The sequence below is a fragment of the Kryptolebias marmoratus genome, linkage group LG20, assembly GCF_001649575.2.
Source record: "Kryptolebias marmoratus isolate JLee-2015 linkage group LG20, ASM164957v2, whole genome shotgun sequence".
Taxonomy (NCBI): Eukaryota; Metazoa; Chordata; class Actinopteri; order Cyprinodontiformes; family Rivulidae; genus Kryptolebias; species Kryptolebias marmoratus.
The window spans coordinates 8,470,025-8,486,528 of NC_051449.1; the positions used below are offsets into that span (position 1 = coordinate 8,470,025).

General features: G+C 36.9%; 1 protein-coding gene across 1 annotated transcript in view; it reads left to right on the forward strand.

The window, feature by feature from the left end:
* The first annotated feature begins 410 nt into the window (after positions 1 to 410).
* LOC108241695 (corticotropin-releasing factor receptor 2) overlaps positions 411 to 16,504 on the forward strand; it is a 38,945-nt gene continuing 22,851 nt past the window's right edge. Inside the window, exons 1-2 of the mRNA XM_017426045.3 lie at positions 411 to 699; positions 801 to 920. Coding sequence (XP_017281534.1) covers positions 612 to 699; positions 801 to 920 — 208 coding nt within the window. The 5' untranslated portion in view covers positions 411 to 611. The remainder of the gene's footprint in view (positions 700 to 800; positions 921 to 16,504) is intronic.

The window sequence follows — 16,504 nt, forward strand, 5'->3', positions numbered from 1 at the left end:
TTAGCTGTGGCGGCCATCTTGAATTAGGTTGAGTCCAAGGGTTAGTAGATTACAGATGTTCATCCAATTACAATTTTCTGAAAGATTCGTAATACATCTTTCAGTGATTCATGAGATATTTTGCTAACTGGAGGCTACAGGCAAACGAACACACAGAGACAAAAACATGATCGCTCAGCCTTCGCCATCTGCAGATGGTGATAAAAAAAAATCCTCTTTTTTATGTGAAATAATTTTTATTTTTACGCACCAACTGTACCTGATCTACCCATACTTTTTCCTCCCACACACTTTGCCGACTTCCGCTGCGTCTGCGTCCGACGCCCTCCCCACCAGCCTACGCTGAATGGACCTGACAGGTGTGAAATGTCAGCCGGCCCTGATGTGCTCAGCTGAGCTCAGTGACTCCGCTGTCTTTCCCGCAGATGGATGAGCGCGTCGGCGCCTGTGATTGGGCGCGCGCTGGGACGCGCTCCCCCAGAAGGCGCGCCAGCCTCTCTCCACTTTGTCATCGCCGCTCCTCAGACCAGCCGTGGGGGCTCAGTGCGCGCGTCTCCTCTCCAACTTGAAGTCCGTCTGCGCGTGGCTGAAATAAAGCTGCGGCTTTCACGATGGACGCTGCCTATGAGTACATGGATCTCGCGGACTTTAACTGTAGTTTTTTTGAAAACGCTTCATTGTCATTTCTGAGCACTGATGGTAAGATGGAACATATTTTTTTGCTATATTTTAGAAATATTAAAACATTTTTTATTGCTTTTCTTTGCTTTTATTCATTTGTATCATTCTCCACATTTTAGGTTTATATTGCAATCCCACAACGGATGAAATTGGAACCTGCTGGCCGCGGAGCAGCACCGGCAGGATTGTGGAGAGACCCTGCCCTGCTTATATTAATGGGGTGAAGTACAACACAACGAGTAAGATAAGATAATAATTAAAAGTTTCATAGTACAGACTTCTGTGAAAGAGGATTCTTGGCGAAAGTTTGAAATCTCATATTTAGTGTCAGTGTGAGGGCAGAAGGCAAACAGAGCCAGCAGCTGCCTGCTTTATATGATTTTTCATTTTTTTGGGTGATTTCTCGCTCTGTTTTCACCCTCCTTCTGTTCAGATGGAGAGAAGCAGAGAAACCTGCTTTCACTGGAACAGCTGCTTCAGAAAGAGCAACTTTAAAGGACCATTCCCCCTAAAAGCACTCACAGTAAATCTCAGCTGCCTTTTGTGGGACAAACCCATTGCTTATGGATGAATTTTCATTAGTTCAAAGGGTAGCATAATTATCGCCCTAGACAATAATGTTTTTGCCTTTGTGTGTGTGTTTGTTTGTCTGTAACATTTGTAAAACATCTCATGAACAGCTGGACAAATTTTAATGGCCGCCACAGCACAAAAAGGGCTTTAAATCACCCAGTTTATAAGATATTATGCTAAAATTTAATGTGGTTGTGGCTGAGTGTTGTCCCCAACATGTACTAGATATTGTACAATATTTTTGCTTAAAACTTTGGCAATGACTGTTGGCGTCAACCTTGTCTGTTAGCAAAATATCTCATGAAGCTCTTGGCGGATTTTAATGAAAGTCTCAGAAAGCAATGCACATCTATATCTGATTAACCTTTGGAGTCACCCCATTTCCAGATGGACAGCACAGTTAATCAACATTAACTAACACAAAAATGCCTACAACGGAGTCAATTTAGCAAATATTGATCTAAATTTGGTAGTAGCTAATAATAGTCCTTCACACATTCTCTGAGTGCCATCATGTCTCCTGGGATCTTAAACATTGTATGAGAACATGCATGATGTTATGAATAAGGTTTGACCAAAACGGCTAAAACTCTGTTCCCCCCTCAGTGTGAGACAATTTTAGATTAAACCTCTGGCATGAAAGGCAATGGGTGATATGCATTCCTTTAAGGAATGCTAGACCTTTAATTTGGCATGTTTTTCTGCTGCTTTGAGAAATGTCAGGGCAGCTTTAGAAAAAAAAATGGTAGGAATTGTCAACAGTCCAGTAAATCAAAATAACCCCAGGACTGAAAAGAGTTATAAAGGCGATACAACATCAGATCTTCATCTAAGAGGCCACAGTGGCTTTTTTTGTTGTAACTGATATAGTTTTTCAGTTTTTTACAACTGTAACCACAAAAAAAAAAAAAAAAGCAAGTTGGTTGAATATAAACTTTAACTAATGGTGAAAAGAAATGCAAGTCTGTTTAGAGTGACTGCATGGATGTATTTGTTGCAAACTGAGCAGAGTCCACAAAGTAATGGATTTTTAGTAGATAATTACTTGTCATGCAAAAAATGTGATTGAATGATTCTTATTGTTGTTAAACTTTGGAGTAAAAGCCTAATTTCCAAATCCAAGTGCACTTAAAGTGTCAAAACAATGTTTGGAAATGTCATCAGAACAAAAAGGTATCTTTTTGACCCATTTATAACCCTAATGGATAAGCTTGAGCTTTTCTGTTGGTCCATAGAAAATGCTGCTTGTGTGGAAAAAAAACCCCTTTTCTGGTCTTCTTATTGAATTTTAACCAAAGTATTGGCAGAGTAGTATGAACAATAATGCAAGGTTCAGTGACAGCATCGTGATTTGGTGTTAAATTGGGTTTCAGTCATGGGGGGAGATTAAGAGAGACTGGATCTGAACTTTATGTCCAAATCTGAGATGACCAAAACAAAGTGCCAGGGTTGTGTCATCTTAGTTTCTGAGCATATGATGACGTCTAACATCCAAGTATTTGCATTCAAAAACAGAAAAAAAAACATTTTTACAAGATGTACCATTAAAAAAATATTTACTGGCTTGTTAATGAAAACTCTGCTCTCAAAACTATGCTCTGATACAAAAGATAAAACAAAAAATACATATATGAGTTGCATTTAAAAAGGTAACAAAGGTTCAGATGTTAATTCTAAAATGTGCCATACCGCCTACTGTCTGGCTGTTGTGATTTACAAGATGCTCCCAGGGTCAAATTTGTGGTATGAACAAATGAATTTCAAGGTTTTTCAGACTGAAAGTGAATTAGTCAAATAACTTTTCATAGTTAATTTTAACACACGACCTGATTAAAAAGGAGTAGTGACCCCAGAAAATTTAAAACACTTGAATAAAACTGGCATATTTTATGTTTTCAAGCTTTAGGCTGACATGAAAAAATATTATGGCTGCCTTGCTTGTTCAGATTTTGCTATTTGAGTGGCTTTTATAATGTCAGTGGTATTAGCAACAGCTTTCTCCAGGTTACTTGGGCTTTTTTTCTCCCATTTACCTTAAAACCAAAACATGCCCACTGTGATGATCTGACGTTTTCAATTAAATCCCATTAATGTCTGTCGCTTTCTTCAACAAGCTGTCATTGCTGATTAAGTGTAAGAGCCTCTAGATTAAACGTTACAGGTGCTAATTCTTCAATCTTGTACCATTAAGTATAGCACGAAGATGAGACAAAATTAGATGGCATGATGACAAGGAACCAAATCAAAGTTTTAACTACAGAAAATGAGATGTGTTCATAATAGAAATAATGACCTTGCTGTTCGTTTCATCCAGGTGTTTGCATACAGATGAAGGAAACTTTTTTGTGGATAATGCAGTATTATTATTATTTGTCAGCACAAATGTTTGCATTCAGGCAAGGTTCTGCTAATCTTTAGGCTTCATTTACTGTCAGATGGTAATTTCCTCATGGATCACTGAACAAACATGTGAGGATCTGGGGTTTGGCTCCACCTTCTGGGTGGTGCCACTAATCATTGTTCACAGGTGTTCCTCATACCATTGACGAGACCATACAGGATTTAAGCAGCAGGCTGTGGTCACATCTTCGCTGGAGCATCGAACCTACTGGGTTAGATTCTCCGCCTTAGCGTCTAACCTGAAATCTTGCTCCTAGTGTTAACTACGTTCTCTGTTTGTACCTACGTCCTAGGTTTTTGCCACGCCACGACTACGGATACTAAGGACTACTTACCTGACACCCTTCTGATACTTACCTTCCTGGAATTGGCTCGTCACGTCTGGAACTTCTGGGACTCCTGGAACCACTCCTCCTCTCCTCGACGCCGCATTTAACTCCTGGATCTGTAAGCAAACCAAAAGACATCATTACCAACTTCTTGCCACCGTCTGGATCTAGACTCGTACCCGAGACTCACCTAGCTCTCCTTCTCTTGCAGACTCTCCGGATACCGCCCAGTGTACATAGCTTTCACCCTGTAAATAAAATCACTTACCTTTTACGTTCGTCTCCGTGTTTTGTCTTGGTCTCGCTCTCTGGACAGTATCCCCTGGTTTATGACAAAACAGAAGCAGGAAAACTCTTTAAATGATGCAACCATTTAGAAGTACGGAGGAATAAAACTAACTTTCTATCTATTATCAAGTTTCCCAGCCTAAAGTCACATTTCTCTACAATAATATTTGCTTGTAATTTTAACGAAATGCTAAACGAATGGTGTTATGTTGCTGACTTGTCAGACATTTCAGGCTTAGTACAAGCTGAGAACAGCACATCACAACGCTCTCCTCGCCAACACTGTCACATTATTATGTAACCCCTGTATTAATCATAAGACCGATGAATGCCACTACTTTACAAAATAATAACACCCCTGCAATGCTCCAAACATTACAGCTTCATTTAAAAACAGCTTTTAGCTCTGTAACAGGCTCAGGTACAGGAAAGGATGATCATATTTATTATTAAATTATTGGTACAGATTTTAAAGTCTTTTTTTTTTTTTTTTTTTTTTGTCTAACTGATCCTTCAGTTCAACAGCACGCCTAAGAGTTGCACTGACTTTAGTGGGAGGTTTTATTCGTGTTTCTCAACAACTGCTCATGCTGGCATGTGCTTTGCTGTGAGGTGCAGTGGTAACTTTGAAGTGGTTCCAATGAGGGGGGTTTTATCTTTTCACAAAAAGTTGTTTCTAGCTCTAGCATTGCTTGTAGATTGAATGCTCCATTTTGCTGTGATTGCTTGTTTAGCCAAACTGGTTTTAGGGGTTGTTTTGTTGCCAGAAGGCCTGCATCATTAGAGGGGTCTTGACACTAGGCTCACAAAGAGTTTCCAAGAGTATCTCTGAGAGAAGACAAATATTCAGATAATTGTATTTCTCAAATTCACCCACAGCTTTGAGCTGAAATAGTTCAGAATCTTTTTGCTAGATAGGAAGTTGTGCTGTTCAGTAATTGGACTTGCATCAGGCTGGAGCCCTCAACTCCTCATCCCTATCTCTTAGTCACAGCGTGTCGCTGCTCAACTCAAATTATCCAGCATCACAGCACTGATTTCTGTCTAATTCTGAATAACTGTCATCTTCTTATATTTGCCTTCGGTAAACAGTTGGTGTCAGATTTCTTCATTTGCGACAACTTCTGATGAGCTTCTGTGATCTTATTTTGCCTGATTAACCAAAATTAGTTTCCAGCTGTTATTATTATTTTCAAATCTGGATACAGCCTCCTCTGGCGACTCTCTACATTATTTCTCTGGTGTAAAATTACACAGTAAGTTGGTTTTTAAAGACATTTTGTTGGTTTATAGTCACAATGTTTATTGTAGTGGCACGACTTCAGGCAAGAACACACCTCATCACTTGGGTGAATGAAAAAAATAACACAACAGCAAAGAATGAAAACATCATTTATCAAATAATTAAATAAAATGACCGTGGAAATCCTCAAATGAATCAGTGCAAAAATACGCCTGTTTGTGCTGTATGTGTAACAAGAATATAATTATGAAGCATTAATTAGATGCAAGAAATTAAAAGGAACATTTTAATAAATTAACACCTCCTTTTAAAAGACGGGAGCATTCTTTTTCTAGACAATTCCTGATGAGAGAACACAATGTTTACTGTTTTCAAGGGCACAACTCTCCCATGAAATAGCCTTTATTTCAACTGTCTGCAGTATTCATGCAGTCTGTGACCCCCTGACCTCACTCAACAAGGGTTCCCTTTCCTCACACATCCCAATTCAGCCCATCATTGCTGTCCTGGTTTCAGAACAGTAACATTTTTTGTGTGTCTTAACTCTGTCGCACACATTTGTGTGCCCACACACAGAACTAGTCAGTCTGCTCCAAAAAAAGGCAGATGTGAGGCGGGCACCGCACTCGAATTATAAATTTATAAAGACCTGGAGGTCTCCTGCTGTCTGTTTTTTTATTTTTGGGGGGTTTGATGAGTCAAATAGAAGCAGCTTAGGAAATCAAAGACAACGCTAAAATGTTTTTGTTAAAAATAAAGTTGTGTTATGCTGTTGAACTTCAGAGTTCAGAGGTCAACTTTGCTTTCTGACACATGGCATGGTGCAGCTGCAATGAACAAAGCCACCTTACGGCAACAATTGTGGTAGTAAAGCAGTTGTGGTTTCTCTGTGAGCTGTTTGCATGTCCAGGGCATATTTCACCTCTAGCTGAATGTCAGCTTAGAGAAGCTGCAGGCCTCTGGGACGCTGTAAAGCTGCTAAAACTAAAGTGCAATCTGAAACCAACATGTATGTGTGTCAATTTATTTCGTCCACAGAATTTACTGTTAATCTGTCACATGTGTGTTATGTAAAATGTGTGTAATAAGCTTAGAAATGCTTCAGGTTGTTGGCTCTGCTTGGAGAAATCCTTTTTGCTACGTTAAAACGCTTCTTATTAATGCAATGAAGCGTCTTGAGAAAGGTTTTAGAAGTAAGGGAAAATTATAGATTAAAAAAAAATATTTATAGGTCGCGCAAAATAAAATTCAAAGTCACTGCATTGCAATTATTGTAACGTAAAATATTTACGTTTCTGGATAAGCACAGCAAGAACACTCCCAATTGCACAGCTGATAAAGCAAAACCATAGGGTATTGAATGTTTTTTACAACAAAGTGATGTGACTCTTGAAACAAAGAGAGGCAGATATTTAGATCCTGCTGGGTCACACCAGAACTCATTTGCAGCCTGGGATGAATTTAAATGATAAAATGGGTCAGACTAAGAATAGAAGTAGGGCCTAACATCCTAAGAGCAGGTGTTAATTAACACAATGCTTTAAAGCAAGATAGCAGAAAATACAAATTCACCTCACGTGAAGCTGTAGTAGCGTCATATTTTCACATTCTAAATTTAAATGACATTTAATGACTGGACTGAAGTAGTAATAATAAATGTTTTCAACATCTTTTATGGCTGATCAGTCCCAGAACTAAACATTTAATGCTACGTGACCTGCAGCAAAATATTTGACCTACTATAAAATTTTATGTACAATTTTACAATTTTTTAAGTACAGTTTCCTATCTCGTAGTTGTTGATATTTTTAAAACATCAAGGCAGCATCTTGTAGGTCTTTGGAGTGATTTTTTATTTTCTGAGCATAAGCTCATTGTCAGCAAAGTGTTTCAGCTTCACATATTAAAAAGGCCAGCACAGGTAGGTGGCTAAAAAATCTTTACTATTTCTCCAAGTTTACATTAATATTAATGTCAGTACAGCGGGTCTTAAAAGCTTTATGTAACTTCCTGTACCCATGTTTTTTTAGCACAGCATTTATTTAGTTCTCCGGTCTACATGAAATGAGCATCACCAATGTTGAACAGACTTTTCACATTAAGAGCATTCGTTGTCTCTGGGTTGTTACTATAATGTATTGTGTGTTCTGTCAAGCCTTAGGCAAGACAAAATGTTCACAGTGCTCTGAAGTACATCTTTTCTGATGAAGCTATTTTGCAAATTTAAGCAATGTTTTTTTTTTATTTGCATGTTTTTTGCTGTTCAGTCAAACCCTAAAATGCCCCTATTACTAATCTGCGAATCAAGGCTCCTCTTTTTAAAATACAATTTATACCTGTGTTGCTTTGTTTGTTTTCGCAAACATCCTGTCTGCACATGGTGTCCCCCTATAACACAACGTCCAGATTGCTTTTTCTGCAATAGAACTATATTGATTCTCTTATCAGGATTAATAAAGTCCGAGACATATCAGTGTGCCACTGGGTGTAACAGACTCTGAGAGGAGCCTGTTCTTATATCTCTAATCAGAAAGGATGAGCGTGAGCATCACTGCCTCGCTTTCAGAGGCAAACACAACACTGAAATGAATGAGCATGAAACTGAGACAGGCATCATCATCACAATTAAAGGGGATGTATTGTAAAAATATATAATCTTTTCTGTGCATATATTTGGGTGTTTGATGTGAGCACTAACTCAAAAATTCAGAATTTTTTTTTTTTTTGTTAAACTTGAGGTCTTGTGTGTTTGAAAATAATCAGTGAAACATTCATTCTCAGGAGGCAAAGTACTTCAATTCTCCAGTTCAGAGGAGCTGTATTCAGCCTCCCTATCTTTATCTAAAACTAAAACAAAATCCTGCTGGGTTCACTGTACCTGGTGTCAAAATTCCTTTGCTTTTTCTTTGGCTATCAACAGTGTTTCAGCTTTTGTATAGTTCACCTTAACTTTCATCTAAATGCGTCAGAGCTTTGTCTAATGTTTTTGTCTGAACTATAGTAAACTCAACTTATTGTTCCTTATTTTTGTTCGTGCTGCTGGAAATTGGTAGTGTCAGTTCCCATTCATCAGTGATTGCACCTTAAGCACATCAACAAAAGCTGGCAAAGTAAAATAAACAGTCAACACAGTTTGACATTTCTCCATAAAAGCGACATTTGTTAATACAGCTTCTGAAAACCAACAGTCCTGACAGATCGTTTCATTATTCAGCATTTTTACCTCTATCAACGAGGTTTTTGGTAGTGTTAGTTTGCTTGTTTGTCTGTTTGCAAGTTTAATCAAAAACTGATAAACAGATTTTAATTAAATTTTCAGGAAATGTTGGGCTTGTCACTAAAAACAGTTGAATAAATTTTGGTGGTGATCCGGATCACGATCGAACTAATTTTTAATGAAGTGATGGCCTTGGTCAAGGTCTGTGGTCTCTGAGTGCTTCTTGTCTTTTGGTGTTTTAATACCATTAGTTGGTTCAACACATGACTTGCAATGAGACTGGGCATAAGAAATGTAGAAGTACTAACTGTTCATATCAGAATAAATATTTGACCTCAGTTTCTGTGTGTGTTATGTATTTTACCCTAGATGGATACTCCTTTACATGGTAATAACTTGCTTCAAGGGTTCTTGAGTTGAACTGGAGTAACAGAGGTCTCTAAGCCTTGTCCTTGGAAGCCTGTATTTAGTATTTTTTATATGTTTTCTTTCTTCAGCAGACTTGATTTAAATGAATTACAAGGTTCCTGCAAAACTCAGGGATTAAATCATTAAAATCATGGGTTTTAGAGCAGAGAAACTAATGAAGTATGCAGGACAGCAGGCATTTAGGATCAGGGTTGAGACCTCTGGTCAAGAAGACATAAAATAACTTTCAAGGCAGCAGAGAAGACCACCGTTGTACTGTCTTATAGTCTGACCAAAGTGTGGTAGGACACTTTATTTACAGGAAATTATGGAAACTTATGAAACAAAGCATATGATTTCCCTTTTAAAGCTGACTAGAAACTACTCTTGGTTGTGATTCCAGCTATTTTTCATGTAAAAAAGTGACCTTTCTTCATATTTCAATGAGGGGCACATTTTAGTACAAGTCACTGAAATATAATTTTACCTGAGCCGCAAATATTAGTGTAATGCTATTTGTATTCATGCATAAGTCTTTTTGTTACTTGTGTTATTTATTTCTAATTAAATAGCTGAGCAACATGTTTTTTGTTCTTAATAAAGCCTAATTTGTACTTAATAGCAGACATGTTATGCCCTTTTGGAAGTAACAATATTGGTTTCTTAAATTTAGATCCTGATGATCTACATAAACCTGTTTTCTTTTTATTAGATCTATAAATAATTTACAGAACTGCTCTGTATTTCTATGTAAATTTGCCTTTAAAGATATTTAGAAGCATTGTAAAATAAGAGGTTACAAAAGTTACTATTATTATGAATAGCTGTTTTTAATGACTCCCTCTTATATTTGGTGATTTGAAACCTTCCAAAGATAATCCTAATTTTAGCAACACATATCACTGATGCCTTAGGCCTCCAAAGTATATATTCTCATGCAGAAATTCACACCCTAATGCATCTTACAACTCATGCAATTTTTAAATTCAACAGCTGCAGCACAGCTTGATGTAAAGACTACTTTCCTGTATTGAGCTTTCCCCCTTGAAACCTTTAATAAACTTCACGGTTAGGCTGTGTAAGAGCTGTGCCCGTCAGCAAATTCAGGTCAAACATATACCAACATTTACCAGCCACTGCACACAAAGCCCCCTTGGGATCCAATCAACACCAGCCTTCTCAGGTTGTGCTCACAATTGGCATCCCAGCCACACATTACAGTGTCAGACAAAGCTGAAGAGACATTTTTAAACCATACATATTTAAGTCAACACTGTTATCAAAAAAGAGCTTTTAGCTTTGATATTCTTGAATTTATTAAAATATATTTAATAGATTTGAACTGTTTTTCATTATCTCACATTATAACATTGACAAATTATATTGGATTAAATATTCTAATTTTAACATCTCTCCAGAGACACTCAAACACCATCTCTATTTCATTAAGGCACTTTATTATCTGTGGAGTACTCTTCTCAGTGCAATCAACCCTAAAAGAGTAGGATAAGAAAATTAATACTAAGACTAATTGCCTATTAGTATTGGTAAAGTACAATACTTGGGGCAAATGTCTGGTTGCACTAAAAAAGAAAGAGAGGCTCAGCTTCAGATAATCAGCCATTTTTGTCATTTATATATGACTTCATACCACCTTGTGCAAAAAGTGCTCTGTGCTGACAAAGAAATATATGATAAAACAGAGAAAAAGGATCTTTGCATTTACATCAGTGTTTCTCAATGCATAAACATGTCAAGACGCTTCACCTGTCGCTGCTGCAGAGTATATTACTCTACATGGAAATTCAAAAAATGCACCACTGAAACTTGTCATCAGCAAGTGTATGGTACTTTTTTTTTTACTGTAGCCAGTGAATTTATTAAAACTCAGAAATGTTTCACCTTAATTCCACCTACATTTTTCAATCCCACCAAGAGGATGAAATACCCCAGGCATTGTTTACAAAAAGCCCTCCCACCTCCTCTCTTTGGATTATCAGACAACATTTCTCTGCTTATCCTGCCAATTCTTTCCCAGTTGATGGAAAAGGATCACCTCATTTTGAAAATGTACTCTGGCAGCTTGTTTCTCAAGCACAATAAATCCAACACTCCCACTACCCTCAATACTGACCAGTTTGCATTGAAAACAAACAAATCTCCAGATGATCCAATCTCCACTGCTCAGTCTATCTTTATAAACTAACAATAATGAATTCTATACCAGAATGATTTTTAATGATCTTAGCTCAGCATTCAATACTATCTGGCTTATGAAAGTGTTGTACTATTATTGTCATTTGATATTGTACTTCCTCACACACAGACTTTAGGCAGGCAGTAAAACCTCCACCTGTAGTGTTCATTACAGAAACCCCACCAATGTGTTGTGTTTAGTCACCACCTTTTTACGTTGTAAGGGGAAGACTTTAAAATAAAATCAGTCAAATTAAAAACAATAAGAAGAATTCACAATGAGAAAAAATTAAGCATATTGCAGTTAAGTACAAAAGAAAAATCTTGTGCCTTAAAGTTAACAAACTCAGATGCGGGTTTATCATTAAAAATAAATAGAGACCAAACTTAACAAACATGGCCACATAGTAAATGACACAATATGCAAAGTTTTACAATATGTTTAATATTATTGTTTTAAATACATAATGTTATAAGTAGTATTAAAAGTCAATATGTTCCAGCCCAAATAATACAAAATTATCTGCTACTGTCCCACCAGAATTTTGTTTTTCATTTTGTTGCAATACCGTTAAATTTAATCCCAGCACCACTCCAAGAACAGCGTTTTTTAATTATATTTTTTCTAGTGACCTGATTATTTATTCATTAATATACTTTACCTTTTTGTTATTACAGAACAACTTCAAAAGAAACTTGACCTAAGGGAGAAAACACAAAGTTCAGGCTTTAATTAAATCCATGTTGCTCAACTTGGAATTGTATTTTAGCAAAACAGAATCCCAACACAAAGACAGCAGTATCAAGCTCCATCCCACTCTCACTGCCGTGTAAGAATATCCAACTCTTGGTCAGAAAAAACTTCTGAATTTGACCCTTCTGACAGTTGAATGCAGCAATAATTTTGACACACTGTCCAACAACATTTACTCCAAACATCATTGAATCTTATGTTTTAATCTTAAATATCAGGTCAAAAGTTTCAAGACTAAAACAAATCATAGTTTAATTTTAGTGATAACAGTCAGACATAAAAGTGCTCTCTTTTTATGTCCCAGTAAGCAGCTAGACTTTGATCAATTGGGTTTAAAATGTGCTAGCATGCACTTCAGTGTGGGATAATGCATTCTCATTATCCAGACACATTTTCCTCTGTGTTTAGGTTGTTAATGTCCCTGAAGGCCAAAGACTCAGCACGGAGCCTTTTGCTCATTTTCTCTCACCAACTGACTTCAGTATTGCTACAAGGAGTTAGCTGTTGACAGCAAACAGGAAAGCAAGTGTTTGCCCTCGCAGTTTTACCTAATGTATCATGAGGGCACGGAGAGAAAAGAAAAGGGAGAGCTTAGGAGGCACAGCTGTGAATTTAAGATTACGCCGTTACTCTTCCTCTGGCTCTGTTGGACTCTCTGCTTCAGTGGTCATTACTCAGAGCTTCTTAAGAGGGAATTATTTCCCACTAAAACAGGAAGCAGAATGACAACTACCCAGTCACCCTTTTTACACCAATTGTTCATGATGTGATACATATGCAGCGTAGCACGTAGTAATATATTCACCTAAATCTCTGTTCGTTCAGCTAAATGACCCAAATGAGACATTAAGTTGCTCAGTTGACTGGCCGATCAATGCAAAATTGTAGAAAAAACCCCCAAAAAACTAAACATGCAGGATGCAGTAAATGTGCTTCTGAATAAGAGAAATGAAGATTGAGGGAAAAAAGTTCATGTGAAGCGCACTTTTGACAAAACAATGACAAACCCCACATGCACTGCCTTGTTCTGGGTGTAGTTTACATGCCTTTAAGATACAGTCACAAACAAAGCAGATACATTTAGCGCTGTTTGTGTATTGACCTTATTCTTTCCTTAAACTTGGGTATTTCTTTAATGCAGAAATTAGGAAGCATTTTTCTGGTTTTAGCCACAGTCCCATTACTTTAAAAATTTAAAATTTGGCCAAAAATACTGTTCAGACATTGTTACCAAAATATTACCAATGAGTTGTGCAACATACTCAGATGGTAGAGACTGGTAGGAGAGAGAAGAATAAAAAAAAGGTTGTAAATTTGGAGTATTTCATTTTATTTTTAGCACTGTGATCTGATGCTGTAAAACTGCTGTGGAGCACCGGTTGTTCACATCCACAGAGGAAACATTGAAGCTTTCACTGAAAACTTTACACCTAAAGTAAAGTTTTTGACTTTATTAATAGAAAACTAGCAGACCGATACACTTTCTCTGAAAAGTTTCTGAGCTGTGAGTTGACTGTCAGGATGCTACGGAGGCTGATGGAGGAAGGCAGGTGGTTTGGTTTGGTTTGATCATCTACTGTTATCTAACACACCTGGGGCACTTTGTTTAGTTCAAACCATTTGCTGCTTAAAACAGAGTGATAACTCTGATTATTACAGCTGAATATTACAATTACAGATCAGCAACTTTCAAACTCACTGTTAAAACAGCTGCTCAGGACAGATGCTGTTAGCATGGAGCATTTAGCTCTTTACAAACACCATCCAGCTTTAGTCTTCATGGTTATTAACTCACCATTAATCTTACCACAGTAGATGCACTTATATGCTTCTATTTTTCTGCTGTTTTACTGCATAAAACAGGAGCATTGCATAGAAATAGGATGTGTAAAGCTGCTGTTTGTCACTGGAAATACCCCGTGCTGTGAAAAAAGATGAAGCATTCGCAGCAATTTCTGGGTTTAAAAAACTTTTAATCTCTGTCTCAAAACTCCGATCTGATGTGTGGATTAGTGTTTGCTTACAGAGCAGAACTGATTACTGACAGTAAATAAAGAGTTCACATCCAAATATTCAGCTTTAATGTAGTGTCTTTATTATTGCTGAGACTTCTACATGATAAGACAGCTGTGTAATTAAAGTGGTTTTTAGGTGATTTCATTTTTTTAAATCAGGAATCCTCCCAGGAATTGACGACTGATAGATGTAGGATCCTAATATCAGCTGATTGTTGAGGTCTGCTGAATATTCTGAATTTTGGTTATTTTTTCTTTACAATTTTATGTTTGTCACTGGAAGCAGTTCTGAACTGGACCTGCTCATCCGAAGGTGGTTCTGTTTGCATATGAAGCAACTGGCTCGCACCAGGATCCCTCTCGATTATAACATCATTTTAATAATAACATTTGGTTGTCTTGTTGGTCACACAATGTTTGGCTGAATAGATGACGGCAATGCATTGTTTGTAAAACTTTCCAGCTGTTGCAGACCTGTTTGTGAGCACAGTCCCTATAGACACAGCATCACATTTTCTTATTTTTCTTAGATACAAAGACCAATAATTATTATTGGAATAAAGCACTCCAGCCTGCAAAATGCTTCTGACATTTTCTCTTCCAAAGAACAAAATCTTAATTTTACGCTCTATGCTCTGCAGCCTCCCAAATCTACATATTTGGTTTGAAAAACACATTTTCTCACATAGAAAAGATTTAGGTTGAATGCTGTGTGCAAACTCTGTGTGTGTGTATCCGACGTTTCCAAATGACTGACTCTGACACCCAAATAAGCTTTCCTCTTCCTCCAAATTGAGCTAGAAAAGCTGCTTTCCTTTCACTTTAGATTCTCATCTTTATAAATCTGCCTATCAGACATTAACTGAGTTAATCTGAACAGAACCGACCCAATCCAGGTTCATTAATGTTTTACCAGAGAGTAATTTAGAGAGACGTGTGCCTTTAGTGGAAAATTCCACAGGGTATGAAAAAGCATGACTTTTACTATTTATGTCCTAAATGTTTGTGATATTTCTGTTCATTTGTTTATTTTTGAGAATAAATAAACTGTCAGCAACAGTGCCAATCAACTATCCTCCCTTCTTCTCATCCTGGGTGTTTCTTGTTTCTACATATGTAATTTCATCAAGTACAATACAATAATATTATACTTTTTTTTTTGTAAAGCACTTTCAAACCAATACTGTTGGCAAAGTGGTGTACACCAACAAATACAAATAAAGAGGTAAAACACCTAAAATACCAAAACAAAAATGAAAGCTATTAAATCAAATGAAACACAATCAAAGAAATAAAACAGTAATTACTATAAAACAATAAAAATAAAAAGTAAAAGAAATGTGTCAAGAGACAATAAAGGCCATGTGAAAATCTTTAGTGAAACTCTAGCTGTCTGTTATCCTATTTTATGAGTTATGTGCTACAGTTTGTCTGTTTTATGTGTTTCTATGTGTCTCATTTGATCGTCTACACTCTAATTTTAAACACCAGGAACTCTGAGTGTTCTTAACTGTAAGTGGGATATTTAAAAAAATAAATCTAGACAATATATAAAGATGTGAATAATTGCAACACAATGACAATTTGTCAAAAGAATCAAATTAAAGGACAACATGCTGGTATTTTTACCCACAAAACTACTTGCTAACAAGACAACATGAGCCTTTAATGATGTATTCAGCCACACATTGGTTGGAACAAAATGCTAACAATCATCCTCACAAAGACAGCGACGCTTTTGATAATAAACGCTATTTGTGGGTGTGTTAGACGGTTATTTCTGAATATAATGACACAAATCCTGCAAAGAACTCCCAAGCCTTCATTTATGCAGCATAAACATCACTGAAGTCCGTGTAATACACATCTTGATGTACTGTCAACAGCCTGATACAGTAAAGATACATTTTTAATAACAAGAAATTTGTTGCATTCAACTCAACGCCAGTCTACATGTTGCCTTTTGATTAAGGAGAAAGCAGACACCAAAAATGAGCTTTTTAAAGCCAATAAACTTATCTTGTATGCAGTTTCTTTCAAAAATAAAATACAAATCACATTGCCCTTCACAAATAAGTAAGGTTACAGTTTTGTTTATCATTACTTGCACTGTTCAAAGTAAAGTCCTTTGCTTTAAATGACTTTCAACCAAACTGAGACCTTCTGTTAAAATCCACCTCTCTTCCTCTGAGTTCCCACTGGTATGCCATGCCATGGACACACACAGACAAACAGTCAGGACTGTAAATAATACAAAGCAGCATAAAAGCCAGACGTGTTATATTGGTTTTATTTTAAAGTCAACACAGACCAACAGTGGACAGATGGAATTTGTGACTTTTTGTTTCAGAGCCACAGAAGTTGCTGATGAGGTGACAGGGCTTCACTGCCTCTGTGACA